Below are 20,043 nucleotides of genomic sequence, written 5' to 3' on the forward strand. Positions count from 1 at the left end.
ATGGTTCTGAGGGCAGACAATACTGGAGGAAAAGCAATTAAGATTTGGGGTTCTAAGAATGACAGATATCAATTATACTCATTAAACCAAAAATGTATTTTTTAGGTGTCTAACAGAGAAATCAATAACAGCCAGTTTTTTGAGATGAGAGAATCAAATCATTTTCAAATAGTTTTACATCTTTCCTTCTAGTCTGTATGCCTTCTATTTTTTTTTTTTTTTCCTGGCCTTATTGTCCTAAGACCTACAATGTTAAATAAGAGTGAACTGATTTTAGGTCCAATATTTCACCATTACATGTAAGATTCATGTTTTTGAAAGACAGCATTTATAAGATGTAATTAAATCTGCTGAGTTTTTTCATAAATGGGCATTAAATTTTGTCAAATGATGTATCCACGTCTAGTGAAATCATTGTAGGAAAATTCCTTATTCTGTTAATATAGTGAATTAAAGTCCAATTTTAGAATGAGAAACCAACTTTCTGTTGCTTGGGATAAACTCCACTAGATCATAAAAATGATACTTTTATATATTAGTACACAATTCGATAATATTTTATTAATTTTACTGTAATATATTAATTATAATTATTAATTTAATATTAAATATTTGTGATTTTTATACATTATATTTATTTATACATAAAAATTACATATACATATACATATGTATATATTAACAGTTTGTCTCATTTATATCAATGTTATGCTGGCCTCATCACATAAGTTAGAAACTGATTCTTCCACCTCTGTTTTCTGAAAAAGTTTGTGTAAGATTGGTGTTCTTTCTCCTATAAGAGTTCCATAGAATTCACCAGTAAAACCATGTGGTTCTTTCTATGGAAAGTTTTTTGATAATGAATTTAATTTCTTTAACAGATACATAGCTATTCAGATTTTTTTATTTTATACTGGGTCACTTTTGGTAAGCATATTTAAGAAGTTTGCCAATTTTATCTTAATTGTTTAATTCATAGCATAAAGCTGATCACAATGTTCTTTTATCTATTCCTTAATAACTGTGGGGTCTTTAGTGAAACTCTTCTTTCATTCTTGATTAATTTTCGGTCTCTCATTTTTTTGATCAGTCTAGCCAGGGGGTTATTTTTAATAATCATTTCCAAGAACAAACTTTTGGCTTTGTTACTTTTCTCGTTTGTCTTTTTTCTGTTTCATTGATTTCTGCTCAAATGTTTATTATTTTCTTTTTTCCAATGTGCTTTGGATATACTTTACTCCTTTTCTAGTTTCTTAGAGTAAAACCTTGATTTATTCATTTTAGGTATTTCTTTCTACTGTAAATATTATTACAGTTCAATATCCTTCTTAGCACCACTTCAGCTACATTCACAAATTTTATATTTTATTATTTTCTAGTTTAAAATATTTCCAAATTTTCCTTCGGACTTTTTTGAGCTGTGTATTATTTAGAGGTACACTTCCAAATATTTGGATTTGGGTTTTTATAGCTTCTAGCTCAAGATTCTTAAGTTTACTGTGGCCACAGATCATACTCAGTATTATTCCAATCATTTTAAACTTATGTAGACTTGCACTCTAGCCCAGCAAGTCTCTTGGTAAGAATGCGAAGTGCCCTTGAAAAGAATAGGTGTCCTGCAGTCACTGAATATAATATTCTATAAAGAACAATTAGATCAGTTGATAATTAGTGATATTCATACCATGTACCTATCAACAAACTGAAAGATCTGTTACATCAATCACTACAAGAGGAATGTTAAAATCTTCAACTGTTACTGTGGATCTATTTCTTCCTTGTTATTTTTTTAATTTTATTTTTTATATTAGATAATATGCAATGCAATTTTGGTTTCAGAAGTAGAATTCAGTGATTCATCACTTACATACAACGCCCAGTGCTCATCACAAGTGCCCTCCTTAATACCCACCACCCACCCCCCTCCATCAACCTTCAGTTTGTTCTCTATCATTAAGAGTCTCTTGTGGTTTGTTTCCCTTTCTTCTCTTTCCCCGCCCATTCCCATACGTTCATCTATTTTGTTTCTTAAATTCCACAAATGAGTGAAATCATATGATACTTGTCCTTCTCTGACTTATTTCGCTTAGCGTAATACATTCTAGCTCCATCCAAACTCTTTCTAGGCATTACCTTGATTCCAAAACCAAAGGCCCCACAAAAAAGAACTACAGGCCACTATATCCCTGATGAACATGGATGCAAAAATTCTCAACAAGATACTAGCAAATCAAATTCAACAGTACATTAAAAGAACTATTCCTCATGACCAAGTGGGATTTATTACTGGGCTGCAGGGCTGGTTCAATAGTCACAAATCAATCAACATGATACACCACATTAATAAAAGGATAAAAGAACCATATGATCCTCTCAATAGGTGCAGAAAAATTTTGACATAATAAATATATTTGACAAAATACAGCATCCATTCTTGATTAAAAAAAAAACCCTCAGCAAAGTAGGGATATATAGAACATACCTCAATAAAGTAGGGATAATGTAACATACCTCAACATCATAAAGGCCATATACAAAAGACCCATAGCTAATATCATCCTCAATGGGTAAAAACTGAGAGCCCTTCCCCTACAATAGGAACAAGACAAGGATACCCACTCTCAACATTACTATTTAATATAGTACTAGAAATCTTAGCCTCAGTAATCAGAAAACAAAAAGAAATAAAGGGTATACAAATCAGCAAGGAAGACAAACTGTCACTATTTGCAGATGACATGATACTCTATGTAGAAAACCCGAAAGATTCCACCAAAACCTTGCTAGAACTAATGCATGAATTCAGCAAAGTCGCAGGATATAAAATCAACGTGCAGATATCTGTTGCATTTCTGTGCACCAATAACGAAGCAATAAATCTAAAGAGGTAAAAACTCTGTACTCCAAAACTGTCGAACACATATGAAAGATATTGAAGAGGACACACACAAAAAAATGAAAAAACATTCCATGCTCATGGAAGGAAGAACAAACATTCCTTAAGTTATTTTAATACTTCATATATTTTGTATCTTATTTTTAGGATCATAACTAACTTATGAATGTTATATCTACATTATAATCAAATGTTTCTTAATCTGGTATTACTTCATTTTCTTTATCTCTGACATTAAATATGGCTATTTCAGTCTTCTTTTTTTTTTTTTAACGTTTATTTATTTTTGAGACAGAGAGAGACAAAGCATGAACGGGGGAGGGGCAGAGAGAGAGGGAGACACAGAATCGGAAGCAGGCTCCAGGCTCTGAGCCATCAGCCCAGAGCCCAACGCGGGGCTCAAACTCACGGACCGCGAGATCGTGACCTGAGCCGAAGTCGGACGCTCAACCAACTGAGCCACCCAGGCGCCCCGTTCAGTCTTCTAATGTATAGTTTTTCCTCTCTTTTTCTATTCATTGATTGTCAACTTATCGGTATCTTTTTCTTTGTAGGGAATTTCTTAAGACCCAAATGTTTGCTGTCTCTACCTATTCTGAAAATCTTTGCATTTTAATTATTTAGTCACTCACATGTAATGGACTTATTGATTAGGGCTACTATTTTCCTATTTGTTTTCTTTTTTCCTCATCCCTTTCTGTTCCCCTATTCTTCCATCTCTGCCCTTTGGGGTTTGTTTTCTGTTTGTTTTAGAATTTTATTTTGGCTATATCTTTTTGCATATTATTTAATGGTTTTTCTAGTCAGTGCTGTCCAGTAGATCTTTCTTTCTGTGGTGATGAAAATGTTATATAATTTGAAATGGGCAACGGTCACTAGCTACATGTGGCTACTGAACATCTAAGATTAATGTATTTGAGGGACTGAATTTTTCATTTTAGTTTTAAGTAGTTTTACATAGCCACATGGTGTTATTGTCTATCATACTCCAAAACACAGCTATAGAAAGGTAAGAAGTGACTCGACTGAAAATAAGTTTAGTGTACCTCATTATAAACTGAGGGCATATTGTTTTCTATAATTTAAAAGACAGTAAAATTAAACCCCAAAAGAAAGCAGAATCCTTAGGGAATAATATTTGTAACTGTAAGCTAAGCACTAAGGATGTTTGTTTGCTAGGAGCTATTTCTAGATATTTCAGTTCATAGTTTATAAGAGTATACAATTTTTTTTCACAGAAATTAACCATTAGTTTATACTGACATTTCTATTTCAAAGTACAATAAGTTGAATCAAATCCCAACCTTAAATTTGAAATATAAATATTTTCTAGGTATTAAAAATTAATGTGTTCCACTTCATGTAAAATTTAAGAACCTTAAAGTCACATAGATTCACATACCATTATACCATTTGCTTACCCCATGTGGTAGAGCTGTCATATATGTTACCTCTAAGTATAAAATAAATCCCACTATATGGCATTGTTTTCTTTTAAAGAGTCCTACGTACTAACAAGAAATTAAAAGAAAAACAACAGGCTTTTATACTCACTCACCCGCTTGCAATTTCTTTTTAATGTGAAAATTCAAATACCCAACTGGTATCCTTGTCCTTCAACCTGAAGAAATTCCTTTAGTGTTAAATAAAACACAGGTATGCTGTAAAATACTTTCTTAGCCTTTAAAAGTTTATTTCACTTTTAACCTTGAATATTTTTGCTGGATATAGAATTCTAGGTTGACTGGGCTTTCCCCTTTCATCAAAGATATTCTATTATCTTCTGGCCTCCACAGTCTGCAATGAGACACCCGCAAACTTTTTTGTTGTTCCCTGTATGTATGATTTTCTATGGTTTCTTTCAAGATTTTCTCTTTCTCTTTAGTTTTCAGCAGTTTGTATGTCTATAAGTGGGCCTTGCTGTGGTTTCCATTGTATTTTCATTCTTTGCATATTCTTCCTTGAGATTCACTAAGTTTCTTGATCTTTAAGTTTACATTTTTTAAGACGTTTAGAAATTCAGCTTTTGTTCAAATATTTTTCTATCACACTTTCATTCTCCTCCATTTGATACACCAACCAAACATATTAAATTTTTGGATAAGGTCTCACAAAAATTACTTCAAATAAAAGGTATTTACTTCTAGAATTTAAGTTTTTATTTATTTTGAGAGAGACAAAGACAGCATGGGTTGGGGAGGGGGAGAGAGAGAGAGAGAGGGAGAGGGAGGGGGAGGGGGAGGGGGAGGGGGAGGGAGAGGGAGAGGGAGAGGGAATCTCAAGCAGGCTCTGAGCTTCCAGTACAGGGCCTAAAGCAGGGCTAGAACTCACAAAACCATGAGATCATGACCTAAGCTGAAACCAAGAATCAGACGCTTAACTGACTGAGCCACCCAGGCACCCCAGATCTAGAATTTCTATCTGGTTCTTTTATATAGTTTCTATTTCTCTATTATAATTTCCAATTTGTTCATTTATTACAAGCATATTTTCCTTCACATGCTACTTATAACAACTTCTTCAAAGTCCTTGATAAATAATTTCAGTTTAATCATCATTCCTAATCTTCTACTAGATGCCTTTTTCTGGGTAAGAATCACATTTCTCTTATTCTTCATATGTCTAGTAATTATGGATGATATCCAATATACTATGAAAGGTATATTCCCCAACACTGATTTTAATTTAGCAGTTAACATGGCAAATTCAAACTCTAAACTCTAACCTCTGTGGTAAGATTATCTCATATCAGTGAAGTCCAAGTTCAGGAGACAGACTTAACATCTGGACCGTATGAACACAGAGTTTAGGTGCCCCCTAGGTACTTCTCTACTTTCCAGAGACCTCCTTCCATTTTCCAGCTTCTCTTCTGCTAAACCTTCTCTTCTGCTTTTTCAAACTTGTTAGAGTATGGATTTCTATCTGTGGAGCACCAACTGGTACCTGCCCTCAAGCAAAAGTCTGTTAAATCCAGAATTTCAAACAGTATCAATCTTTTCATCTACATAGTGACTCACCTCCATCTTTTCCCCTCTATTTAGCCATTCCAGTACTTTTAACTAGTTGATTTTTTAAGCCATTTTTCCTGAGTTTATGTTTCTACTGGAAAGAACTAGCCTACCATTATAGAAAGTAGAACTTAATTTTTTAAGATTATTTTATGACATCCACTGAAACTTTCCCAGGCTCCCATAAAGTCAAAGACAGGAATCATCGAATAACCTCAGTGAAATTCGCAAACATGTCAACTATATAAAAGCCACTGAATTATAACAGAACATTGTATAGGTGCTTCAGAATTTCTTTTTTGGCACATTTCTCTAAAGGATAGCATCTTTTCTTCACCCACCCCTGCTTCAAATAATCCTGAAAATTTTCTATTAGATTTAAACCAAAGGGCAAAAGCTTACTTATCTTTTTTTGCTTTGGTTGATTGGTTTGTTTCAGGGTTTTTTGAGAGAGTTTGTTTTTTCATAGCATGTCTGGTATATATCACTCTTTATTAAGAGAAAAATGACAGTAAAAATAATTGTGAAAGGAAAACATCCTTGAAAAATATAACTCCCATGGAACACTGGTAGTTCTAGTCACTTATTTTGAAACAAAAATTAGAAATGAAAAAAAGAAGAAGAGAAACTGGAGAAGCTGGTGATTGTAACCGAATATAGATAAAGTCTAGATGAAGTAATTTCTGAGAGAGATACTCAAATCATTTCTTACCTTTTGACAGCTCCGGTCAATAGGATCCACTGGAGTAGATCTGGGATGGGTTACTCTAACATCATCTCTTCCACATTCCAGATTGGTCCATAATTCAGTTATAAGTGCATTAATAAACCCTGAGAAGAATTATATACATATTTACAGTATACAATTTCTTGGAATTATGGAAGAAAGATATAATTATCCCTCTGACAAGATTGGTTCTCGCTGACAAAAGACACATACTTACATCTTCTGTAAGAAATAACCTTTAAACTTAGTAGAAATTATATCTCCTGTTGTTAATTATACCTATATGATACCTCATTATCCTAAAACTATATAATGACTAAATTCTGAGACACCTAAATTTCCCTAAAGAACTGAATTTTGAGTCTCTGGATTTATCACTTGGCCAATAACGTCTCACCATGCTTTTCTGAAAAATAAGGTTTACCCTTTACTCTTTGAGTGAGAAAGGCAGCTGAAAGGTGGTATGTGTTTGTATGTATACGTGTATGTTGTGTATCAGGAGGCAGGGTAGGCACTTAAAAGAGTTTAAGTGTGTTCCTTATTCTAATATAACTGTTTTTATAATTCCTATGCTTAAAACAATTCTTCATTGCACACAATTTTGGCTCAATACAGTCTAAATTCTGAATCAGTTACTATATATCTAAATGAAAGTGATTATTAAGGCTGATTATTATTTTATGAAGAATCAAATTACATTTTAAAAAAGTATAAAACAGAACACCTAATCATAAAATCAGTAAATTCATAATAACATTAGAACAGAAAGGTTCCTCTGGTATAACAGGAGAAAAAAAAAAAAAAGCTCTGAAATCAAGAATATCAGGGATCAAATTACAAATATGCAGGCTTAGTAGTCGTGTCCTTAGATTTGTTCAACTTCTTAGAGCATCAGGTCCCCTGTTGGAAAACTGAAACAGTGCTATATTCGAGGGTTGCCATGAAGTATAAATGGGACAATACATATGAAGTTCCTAACATAGTACCCTAAGAGATCATAGGAATTCAAGCAATGTTAATCTTCCTTCCTTTGTCCTGTAAAATTATTGCAATTAATCCTCTCACGGGAAGCTTGACGGTATCGGGCTCAGAAGCTTAATGACTTGACCAACAGGGAAATCTGAGATTGTACCTCCAAATGCTTCCATTAATATGCCCCTGGGTATAGCAATATGTTAGATTTTACACTAAGTGGAAGAAAAAATAAGTCGTTCAGTTTAGGACAACTTCTTCCAAGAAGCATGTTTCATAATACAAGTACTCCAAATTAGCTTAGCCGAAAAGTTTTTAAGATATATTATAGTAAAATATTTTCACTTAAGGAAAGGACCAATTATGGTCAGTGATGTTCTAGCTCATCAACACTAAACTTTGAAAAATATAACCATAACATCTCTATTAGAAGTTATGTCTTGTCTCTCTGGTCTAGGGTTCAGATAGCCTTAAGGTATATTAAATTCCCAATGTTTAAACTCTTAAAAATTCAATCCATTGTAGATAATACATGCTGACTGCAAATACAGTGGTAAAAGTGGTGAAAACTAAGCTTTCAAGGGCGAAAGAAGAAGAATAAGGAAATAGTATGTATGTATGATAATTATTGTGGTTGTGTATATTTTGATGCATATACAGGCCACTAAAACTGAGCATTAAGAAATCATGTAAGATTTAAGAGGGGAAAAAAAATCTTGTAAGATTCAACTGTACTGAAAGAGGATTTATAAGATGAAGACAATTGCTTAAGCATCAAGTACTTTTCAGCTTAATTCATTATGTTCCATTGTTCTGAGGAAAAGAGAACAAGGCTGTGTATATATACTTCAAGGGAAAAAAAATCCCATTGCAATTTCATGAAAGAGAAAAGATAAAGGAAACCCTGTAACTTTCCCTTACCTAAGGCCAAACCTGCGAAAAAGAACTTTATAGAGTAAATATCCTGAGAGCTGATCATGCCAGTTAAATTTTCTATTGGCTTACTCATTTTATTTAAAATTATTAACATTCTGATTAAAATAAAATACCTACCTGAACTTTGTAGTGCCACTGCACCTGCTGCTGTTGATGACACTTGTGTAACCAAAACTCCGTAGCCAAACTTTTTATGCCTGCTGATCTAACAAAATAAATAAGGAACAATGAAAAGCAGGAAAACATAAAATGCTAATATTTTATTTATATGTTACATGTAGGTTACTGATTCTTCTTGTTAGAATACTAGACATTCTTTTAAGTAAACATAATGAGCAGCAAAACAAACTCAGACACCCTGTCAATGAGTTAATATTTTGGGGGTTCTCATTTCAGATAGAGGTTCTGGTCCCAGCCGTAAAATTAAGTAGCGTTTTGCTTTGAACAAGTCCCTTCCCTCTCTAGGTTAAAACAAAGGACTTTGACCATGATAAAGATTAACATTCCTTCCAAATTTAAAAGCTGCTATTTTATTCCTTAGGTCAGTCCCTCAACAATAAATTTCCTCACATATAAATCTGTATTGACTGTCAGCCAAACTATACTCTTAATTAAAAAAAAACAAACCTAAAAAAAGTAATATCTTCTCAATGGCAATCATTTTTAGAGGAAATGTGATTTTTTTTCCCTAAAGTAATTATATATATATTAAACACACAAAGAATACTGATCATTAACATACAAGTTTATAAATAGTGTTGTAGAAAACACTGGACAATTTGCATGTCACAAAGAGTACTATACATGTATTCCTGGTAAAGTACACAAGGATCACTCCTGGCAGAAAACAATACAGAAATAACAGAAAATAAACAGTGTTCCTCCTTAGATCTTAGCTAAGACCAGGTTGGCTAATAAAATGGTTGATATCTAAACAAAGTTAACCATTCACAATTTGTATTTTTTCAACATTTCATTAAAAGAATTGATTTTTTAAAAAAGGACCTGTTTTAATCAAATTTTTAAGATATAAACTGTGCATTCAGTCTTGAAGGCAAAAAAAAAAAAAAAAAGTAGACAGGGAACTAAAAGCCCATGGGAAAGAATTAGATTGGATTTTCTATTCATGTCTCCATTTGTTTGCCTTCCTTTTCCATTTTTATTACTCATATTTTCCACTTTCCTTAAACCTGCCATACATTAGTTTTGTAGTTAGATGACAGAGAGGTACAAAAATATGAATGGCTATTTTTTTTCCCACTCTCCTTCCATAATAACTAAATAAATACCTTACTGATCAATCAACCCCATTGACCTTGCTGACTTAGATATCAGCAGCCACAGGGGCTTCCTAGACTCACACTAAGTACTGAAAAGGAAGAGGCAAAGAAAAACTTCATAGAAGTTAGAGATGCTTTACTAAGATTCAGCTTTCATGAAACACAAATTTGAGTTCGAGTCTTACTGCTGTAAGTAGATGTGAGAGCATATGCAGATCAGTTAACAAGCCTGGGTCTCTACTTTCTCTTCAGCAAAATTAAGGAAATGGCCTAGTGGCTTTCTTACAAGATAATGGAGAATTTAAATTTTCAAAAAATTTCTTGAATAGCATAAAGCACCATTAAACTACGGTATTATATTACAAGGTTGTAAGTTACTGAGGTTCAGGGAACAGTGTCTTCTATTATAACAACCAGTGTGGTACAAAGACTAGGGTTTTGGGTTTTTTTTATATTCATAAATGTTAAAACAGAGACATCTATTCCTAGCTGTATTATCACAATAGCAATAGTTGTGTATGCACAGTCTCAAGCATCTGATAAGAAAAGTGTCTTTGAATTACTTCAATACTTTCAAAAATGTAAAAAAACAAAACAAAACAAATGGCTAACTAGTACACAAGGTGATTCAAACTCACCAACAGAGAAATTCAAATTAAAATGACCATATATGTAAACTTAAAAATCCTGAGAAACTTCAGGATTTACTATAGTCTGAATGTTTGTGTCACCTCCAAATTTCGTATGTTGAAATCCTAACCTCCAAAGGTGAGATAGTAAATGGGACCTTGATTTGGTCATAAGGTGGAGAGAACTCATGAATGGGATTAGCGCTGTTATAAAAAAGATCCCAGAGAGCTCCCGAGCCCATATCCATGTGAGGATACAATGAGGCATCTGTGACCAGAGAGGGCCCTCCTCTGACCACATTGGCATCCTGATCATGGACTTCCAGCCTCCAGAACTGAGCAGTAAATTTCTGTTTATAAACCACCCAGTCTATGGTATTTTAACAGCCCAAATGGACTAAGACAACATTCTACAAGATATATACATATCCCAGGATATTACACATATTAAAAACATTAGCATGGAAGTCGGGTACAGGAATACACACAGGGTGAAATGGAACTGTGAACCAGAAATGACAGGGAATAAAATTAATTAAGACAACATCTTGCATGGACAAATGACAGCAGTATGCCATAAACTGAGGAATGTAAATAAGTTCTCTATACTTGAGGTCCATTTAAATAATAATTAAAAACACATCTGCCCATATAAACCTTATGTCAAACTGATGAACTAATGCTCATAGGTTTTATTTGTGAGAAATGGTCAGGACCATCTCTCAAAAACTACTTACCTTCACAGGCAAAACCTCTTAAGTTTTTTGTTTTTATAGACTTAAACAAAAGCAGGGAATTAGAACTGAAGAACAAATAAAATCGTATTTACAACCTGGTAACCTAGTAACATCAATATACAACAGCTGTGAGAGACAAAGAAGGCACTTTTAAAAGCATACATATAATCCTAAAAAGCCCAAAAGTTCAGGAATGTTTACACCATCACAGCAAAAAGCTGAATACACCTTAATGGACTTAAGAGAAAGGGCTAAATTATACCATACATTTTATTTAACAGTATCTAAAAATTAATCTACAAATATTTTTCTTTTTAATGTGAGGACCAAATTCTTACTAACGTGTACATTTAGACCCAATAGTGAATTTCCTCCTCCTGAAATTCCACTCAGCTTTAGTACAACCAGATGTTTGTTATATTTATAACACATCTGGATGGTTAACTATATTTTTCAATTCCATCTGGTTGTTTCCCATCCTGTAAACATATCCATAGATACCAACATCAATTCTAATGCTTTCCTGAAATAATATCAAGTTAAATATTACAATGCTATATGGTTTTTTAATTGAGGTTTAATAACCTCTTCACTCAGAGAAGACAGAATGATATTCTTAATAGCTTTTACAGCAAGAAAAATTCTTTTTGCCTCTAGCAGATGGTAATTCATACCTGTAATTTTTTTGCATATCGTTTGAACATAAATGTCAGACATTCGTTGATGGCACCTGTTCTTTGAAGAAATAGTAGTCCTTTGGGAGTGGCAGCAAAATTTAGTAAATCATCTAACAAATTCTCTTCCCAAGCCATACTGAAACAAGCAAAAGAAAGGTATGCATTTCTTTATTATACTCAAAACTAAAAGAAAATATTTCAGCTTAATGTTGTTGATAAACTTAAAGAGTACATATTGAGGACTAAGTATTCAATATTTTTAAAAAAACAGATTAAAAAAAGTATGCTTTCCTTGACAATAATGACTTTTATTGTATTTTCTGCCCAATATTTTTCTTTCACTTTAATTAAATATTAACTGCATGTGTCAGCATTTTTTTACACCTAGATTCTCTCATCTGTGCTTTAAATTCTTTCTCTTCTCTTCTTGTAATTCTGCTGGGCTGGTAGTCCCCAGGCCCCAACTCTCCATTATTTTCATACTTTTTATTTTTTTTTCAAGTATGTACATATGTATGTATCTATGTATGTATTTACTTAGAGACAGTGCAGATAGGGGAAGGGCAGAGAGAAAGGGAGAGAATTCCAAGCAGGCTCTGTCCTGCCATCACAGAACCTAATGCAGGGCTTGAAACCACGAGATCATGACCTGAGCCGAAACCAAGAGTCAGACACTTGACCAACTAAGTCACCCTGCCTCCCCTATATTTTCTTTTCATTACAGAGTATCTGTCCTCTAACTTTCTAAAGCATATCAGGCATAGTATCTTTGTTTTAATAGGTTTTTCATTTTACTTTTGGAGAATAACATTGTTTTTTTTCTCAAAACACTTTTAAAAGGAGGGCCAGTAACATTCTCCCCAGAAAAAGTTTGAAACATTCAGAAGACACAGTTAAACAGGGGAGCCAGAGCTACAAATATGGAAACATAGGAGGGGAAATGAACACTTCATTTGAAGTACCAAAAGAGAAAATGTACTCCCTACTGGATATTCCTAGTTGTCTAGAAAGAAACTTTGTATATAAAAATAGACCAAAAATTAATTATTGACATGTATAGTAAAACAGTGAATCTGTAGAAGTGTGTCATTTACCCACCAAGGAAGTTTCAGAAGTCTGTTTTGAAAATGATTGTAAAATAACTTGAAATCCAGGACTTTTCTAATCAAAAAGAGAGTAAGTCCGTGTTTTGACACACATCCCTCTGCACCAATCACAGAGTAGTGGCCAAAGATTCAACCATGTTTAAATAACAAATTCCATCATGGACAGAAACACACAGAAGTGAGGCTCTAATTTTAAGGTAAATGCAGGCAATGGAAACTAAATTTAGTACCAGTAAGATACATAGGACTAGAGGAGTCACACATCAGATACAAGACCAGTGCTAGGCTCACTGCTTAAGACCTACGACTGGGTGAGACTAACAGAAATAATATATATTTAACTCAAGTAAAGTATAATTTACATACTTAAAAATATTATATGTAACAAAATACTTATGTATGTATAACAAGGTCTAAAAGTGGGGCTTTTGACAGAAGCTTTTGTCCCAGAAGCCTAGGACAACAGGAAGACACAGACAAAGCCTCATTTCTAGAAATGAGCATATAATCAATTTATATTCTAGTTCTTCAGTTGTAGCTATACTATCCATATCATCAGTGACAGGAGCCTCAAAATACCAATACAAAATGTATTTAAAACATGACAGTAAAAGAGAAAAACCATAAAACTGCTTGGCAGGGAGAAATGAACATAGAAATATAAGTGGGAAGAAACAATAAGGGAGGAGGAGAAAGAAAATAGGGAAGGAGACAAACGAAAAGACTGAAAAATGAACTCCCAATCAAACTTTAAGAGATATCTAAAGCTTATCACAATACCCTCCAGTTCCATCCACATTGTTGCAAATGGCAAGAGGTCATTATTTTTCGTTGCTGACTAGTATTCCACCGTATGTATGTATGTATGTATGTATACATACATAACATGCTGTATGTGTGTATACACACACACACACACACACACACACCCACACACACACATCTTTAACCATTCATCAGTTGAGAGTATTGTGCTAAGCAAAATAAGTCAATCAGAGAAAGATATATGATTTCACTCATATGTGCAAGTTGAGAAACTTAACACAGGAACATAGGGGAAGGGAAATAAAAATAAGATAAAAACAGAGAGAGGTAAAACATAAGAGATTCTTAAATACAGAGAAAAAACTGAGGGTTGATGGGGGTGGGGATTTGGGGATGGGTGGGTTAAATGGGTGATGGACATTAAAGAGGGCACTTTTCGGGATGGGTGTTATATGTAAGAGATGAGTAACTTGGCTCTACTCTCCTGAAGCCTAGAGTACACTGTATGTTAACTAACGTGAGAATTTAAAAAAAGATATCTAAAGCTAAGAGCTAGCAGAATTGACACTTATCAAATGAATCCATTCCAGCTGAAATAATTTTCAGAAATGACTAAAATAAATTTATGATACTCAAGGGAAGTTTTTAAAATGTTTCTGTTAAAACTGAAGCAAAAAGCAAAAGGGAAATAAAAACAAGTACATTTTTTTAAAAAGAACCATTGGAAATTTTGGAAATAAGAAGCATAGCCACTTAACAGTCACAGTCAAAGAATTATTGAATTGGATAGTAGATAGGTAGGAAATGTTTAAGAAAACAGATGACAAACAGAATAAAGACTGAAAGGCCTCAAAACACATCTAATAAAAGCAGTAAAAAAGAAACAAAGGGATATACGAAAAGATACTAAGAATTCTCTAGATTTGAGGAAAGACACCAGTCCAGTCTATAGATTGAAAGAACATTCAAAGTACCAAGCAGGATAAACTCAAATCACACAAATGACAAACATCCAAAATACACACACACACACAAAAGCAAAAAACAAACAAAAACCACAATCAAATTAAAAGATAGGAGAAAGGATATGACCTATAAGAGAAATGTGATTATACTAACAGATTTTTTCAGTTACTACTTATTCCAAAAGAAAATGGAGTAATAGCTTCAAATACTGATGAGAAATAATTGTGTATCAAAAATTTTATACCCAGATAAACTATAAACTACCCTTTAAGAGGGGCAGTTTAGATAGGAGTGGGTTGCATGGATTGGAGGGGAAATGGTCAATTTCAGACATAAAGAGAAGACTAGTTTACTTCTCTCAAACCCTTAAAGAACAATTAAAGGAAAACTATTTGGAAACTTACTATGGGGGAAAATGTGAGCCTATGAGAAAGAATGAGCTACAAGTTTCAACAAACAGCAAAAAACAGTAAATGTCTATAAATTTAATAACTGACTGAAAAGAAAAATTAGGTGCTTCAAATAAGAAAACAAAGTAAGGTTTTTTAAGCAAAGACAGATTTGGGTTTTAAATGACCCTGTACTGTATCACAAAATCTCACCCAACATAAAAGGATACTTATCATGCAATCTAGGTCCTCTGAAAATATAAATTAATTGGAAGTCAACAGTTAAAAAAATATATTAGTAAAAATAACTGTTTGGAAACAACTATATTGAAAACATTTCATGGGTTAAATAGTAAAATCAAAATAGAAAGTTTTTAAAATATTTAAAAGAGCTTAATATGAAAGTACTACATATCAAAATGTATTAAAATTAGCATGGCTGAGGTGCATTGCTTCTTTCAACATCCATTCTCATTCCCCTTTTCATTTACTTTCCTGTACTACAGAAGTGAGGAAAGGAGAGAAGATGCAAACAGCATTAGTAAAACCCAAACCTGGTCTTTGCATAAACTAATACAATAAAGTAGTCAAGGGAGGAAAACAGCCATAAAAATACTAAGACTCAAAAAATAATTACAGCTAAAGAATTTTTTAATCATACAAGAATATTTCAAACGAGTTAAAAAATGTATATGTTTAGATAAGAAAAAGTCATTTTTTAGGAAAATATCAAAAGTCTCTCAAGCACAAAAAAACCTGAATAACCATTAGCCATTAAAGAAATTGTAAATTTTTTTAACATTTGTTTATTTTTGAAAGAGAGTGTATGTGAGGGAGGGGCATAGAGAGAGGGAGACACAGAATCTGAAGCAGGATCCAGGCTCTGAGCTGTCAGCATAGAGCCCAACATGGGGCTCGAACTAGTGAACTGGAAGATAATGACCCGAGCCAAAGTCAGATGCCTAACCAACTCAGCCACCCAGGTGCCCCAAAAGAAATTGCATTTTAAAGTCTACCTTGACTCCCACCCCTCCAAAAAATTTAACAGAGGCGAAAAACTTAGAGAGTGCATCCCATAATTTTGAAAAATTACAGAAAACTGACATAATTTTATCTTTTCTGCCAAGATCTTAACATTTAATTTTCTTTCACTTATAGAGAACATATGGTTTGAAATGGAAAATCAAGCCACTGAATGTGTTTGTTGGTCTTGAGATAAGGGCAATGGCAAAAAATACAGTTTTGTTAGCTTATGAGAACTTGTTTCTTTGAATGGTTAGATATTATAGAGGGTTAGACACTTTCATGGATATTGAGTTTCAGGTGTTTATTTCTTTGGATCATGGGTGGAGTTTTACAGATCAAAGACACCCCCCTTACTTCACCCTCAAGTTTTATAACTCTTGATGATTGGTTGGGGAAGATTGGGCACCTTGTTTTCCCTCTAATTATATTCTTCTCTATGGTCACACTAACAATGATCCCACATAGTTTGCAATCACTGCACTCCCTACTATCAACCAAAATAGCATGGTAGAAATTTCAGTTGGGATTACAATCCAAAGCCTAAATTTAAAAGACATCAATCCCCTATGATGACTATATAAATGTTGCTAATCTTCTCTGCAGGATTGTAAGCATCAATAAATAGAAAAATGGAGGGGGAATCTCCAAAATATGCTTGTCAGAAAGTATAAGCTCAAAATACCTAACATTAGTCTGTCAGAGGTTCAAAAATAAGAATTTTACCAACTTACTGTTAATTTTACCTTTATCATATCAATCTTACTGTTGGTGTCATTATTTAGAAACTAGTGTCTAAGAGTAGAAGTGTTATTTACTCACTGATTCAAAAAAGGTATAAAGAATGGGAGGAGATATTTGCAAATGATATTTCTGATAAAGGTTTAGTATCCAAAATATATAAAGAATGTATACAGCACCAAAAAAAAACAAATATTCCAGTTAAAAAATGAACAGAAAACATGAGCAGACATTTCATCAAAGACATACAGATGGCCAACCAACACATGAAAAGACATTCGACATCACTCATCAGGGAAATGCAAATCAAAACCACAATGAAATATCACCTCACACCTGTGAGAATGGCTAAAATGAAAGATTCCACTACTGGGTATTTAACAAAGAACACAGAAACACTAATATGAAAAGATATGCACCCCTATGTTATCTGCAGCATTACTTACAATAGCCAAACATGGAAGCAAAATGTCCATCAACAGATGAACAGATAAAGTGATACACACACACACACACACACACACACACACACACACAATGGAATAGTACTCAGCCATAAAAGACAATGAAATCTTGCCACTGGAAACCACATGGATGGATCTACAAAGTATGATGTTAAGTGAAATATGTCAGCTGGAAAAAACAAATACCACACAATTTCACCCATATGTGGAATTTAAGAAACAAAACAAATGAACAAAGACAAAAAAGAGACAAACCAAAAAAGACTCTTAACTACAGAGAACAAACAGATGGTTACCAGAGGGCAGGAACATGTGGGGACAGGCTAAATAGGTGACGAGTTTAAGAGTGTGCTTATGATGAGCACTGAGTAATAATATGGAATTGTTGGATCACTATATTGTACACGTGAAACTAACTTAACACTCACTGTATATTAATTATACTGGAATTAAAAAAAAATAAAAGAAACATTATCAGAAATCTATGTACTGACACTAGAACAGTCTAATTAACTGGTCCACATGGTTTTACACTCCAATTTTAGCAAACTACGAAGGAACAAATAATGTCTATCTCCAACTTTTCAATTAACACAAAAGAACAAAATACATTCAATTCTATGAGGTAATTTAATTTTGCTGACAAAAATGAAATCAACAGTTCTGACTCTCTATTATCAAAAAGTCTATTAAATCTTATTTCTAAGACATTAGAAGCATACACTGTAGGAACCTCCTTTTCCTCCAGAATCAAGTTTCTACATTGAGCACACATTCCCCATTTTAATATTGCTTGCCTCTTACCACCTAATCACTTAGTCTCCAAGGAAGAAGGGACTCAGGAGATCTGGAGAATGTCCTAAGCACACCTGGCTAAGTAATGCCTCTCTCCCAGTCTACTGTGTGATCCAACTAGGTAGCTTCCTGTAGGAAGCACACATTCTGCTCTGTTCTACTGTGTAGTTAAGTCTGTTCTTTGTTAAGCTCTGCCTCAGAGGGAAGCCTATGACTGTCCACTAACCATTGTGACAGAAGGGTAAATCAAATTCTTGAGCTCTTAGGAAGCCTGTATATATTCAATGTTTTGATCTGTTTGACTTCTTTATCTCTATTACTTGGTTGACAGCTCAGGAAAGAAGCGTGGCATATAATTTATTAGCTCTTTCACACTCTAACTTCAGAATCTAAAAATATTACTGAGAGTAAAATGTACTGACTATTAATTACGTTCCCTCTTCTTAGCCTATTTGACCATACTATTTCTTCCATCTGAAATAACATTTTCCCCTTTTTTAGTCAGGTTAGTATCTATTCTCTTTAACTTACTTTAACAACTTCTTCCAAAAAGATTTCCCTCACAAGTTGCATCCCAATAAACCCTTCATGACCCCATCATATAAATTTAGTATACCATATTGCCACATTGTATTTATTTGTATTCTACCCTACACAATAAGCTCTTAAGATATAGGTATCCTCAGAAGTCCAAGCCCTTGGTCTAGCACATGGCTGAATGAATCAAAGGAAGATGAGAAATCAGAGACCTCAAAGAAAATATCTAAAAACTACCTCAAAAACTGCAATAATGTTTTTCTCTCCACACACAAAAAAATGGCAATTAAGTTTATGACAACAATCAGAAAAAAAATTATAGCTAATTTTTAGGAAATTAGCTATTTGTTGAACAATTACATTATTAAGGAAATTTTAAAAAAGGCTTTTTGTTAGACTTCTTTAGTTAAAACTATGCCTATCCAAAAAAAATGTTGATTTTTAATTTTTTCTTAAGAATATCCCTTAAAGTTCTATTATCTGTTTAGAGCATGCCAACAACTAAGAAGAGAATGCAAATATATTAGTCATCAGATACTAATTAAAAAAAATTTTTTCCCATCACTAATTTGACTCCATGTCCTATTGGTATTTGTGAAGATACATGGAGATATCTAAATTAAAAATTAGTATAAATACTGAACTAAATAATTTCCTTATGCCAAAATGTAATTAAAATGCATTCCCACAGATTCTGAAAAATCATAATTTAAATATAAATAGACTTTGCTGGCATTTGAAATCACCTTATTCCTATGGAACTCCCTAGTTAGCTTTCCAAAATTTAGTATTTGATAATTCTCTGTTTTTTCTGGAAACATTATAACAGATCCAGTTTCTTAACCCAAAATGTAAAGACAGGATGAAGCAAGTATAATAAATATTGCTAGATGTAAGGTACAAGTAAGGTACAAGTATCTCCAAAAGTTCCCCGTAGGTGTAATTTTCCTCAATCCTATATGTATATGGTCACCTTCCTATAAAGTCCTTTTTTTTTTTTTTCTAGTTTTTATTTACATTCCAGTTAATTAACACATAGTGTAATATTAGTTTCAGGTATATTTTTGCTACAATGTTTAATTATATTCTCATTTTTTAAGTATTTCAGCAAATGTAGAAAAACAGATAAGTTTATTCAATTGTGCTTACAGGTTTTGGGATTCCTGGCTTACTGAAGAAACAGATTCCAAGCACTTTACTGGAGTAGGAGTTCTTTCTGATTGCAAACTTGTCTAAAATATAACAGATTAATTTACATTATTTATTGATTACTCGTAAGATCTCATGATACGTTTTTATAGTTGATCCTTAATGTAACTAAAATTAAATCACCTTCAAATTTTAAGCTATTTGCCTTTTATTTAAATGTTATGTAAAATATTTTATAAATGAAGC

At 33.1% G+C, this 20,043-nt stretch overlaps 1 protein-coding gene across 4 annotated transcripts in view; it reads right to left on the reverse strand.

Moving 5' to 3' along the window:
- Positions 1-20,043, reverse strand: part of TBC1D32 (TBC1 domain family member 32) — a 202,075-nt gene that overhangs the window by 115,026 nt on the left and 67,006 nt on the right. For all 4 annotated transcript variants that reach the window (XM_058735121.1, XM_058735122.1, XM_058735118.1 and 1 more), the window contains 4 exons: positions 19,798-19,880; positions 11,860-11,998; positions 8,657-8,744; positions 6,617-6,735 (listed from right to left, as the gene is read on the reverse strand). In XM_058735121.1, coding sequence (XP_058591104.1) covers positions 6,617-6,735; positions 8,657-8,744; positions 11,860-11,998; positions 19,798-19,880 — 429 coding nt within the window. The remainder of the gene's footprint in view (positions 1-6,616; positions 6,736-8,656; positions 8,745-11,859; positions 11,999-19,797; positions 19,881-20,043) is intronic.

This window comes from Neofelis nebulosa, chromosome 6 (genome assembly GCF_028018385.1).
Source record: "Neofelis nebulosa isolate mNeoNeb1 chromosome 6, mNeoNeb1.pri, whole genome shotgun sequence".
Classification (NCBI taxonomy): domain Eukaryota; kingdom Metazoa; phylum Chordata; class Mammalia; order Carnivora; family Felidae; genus Neofelis; species Neofelis nebulosa.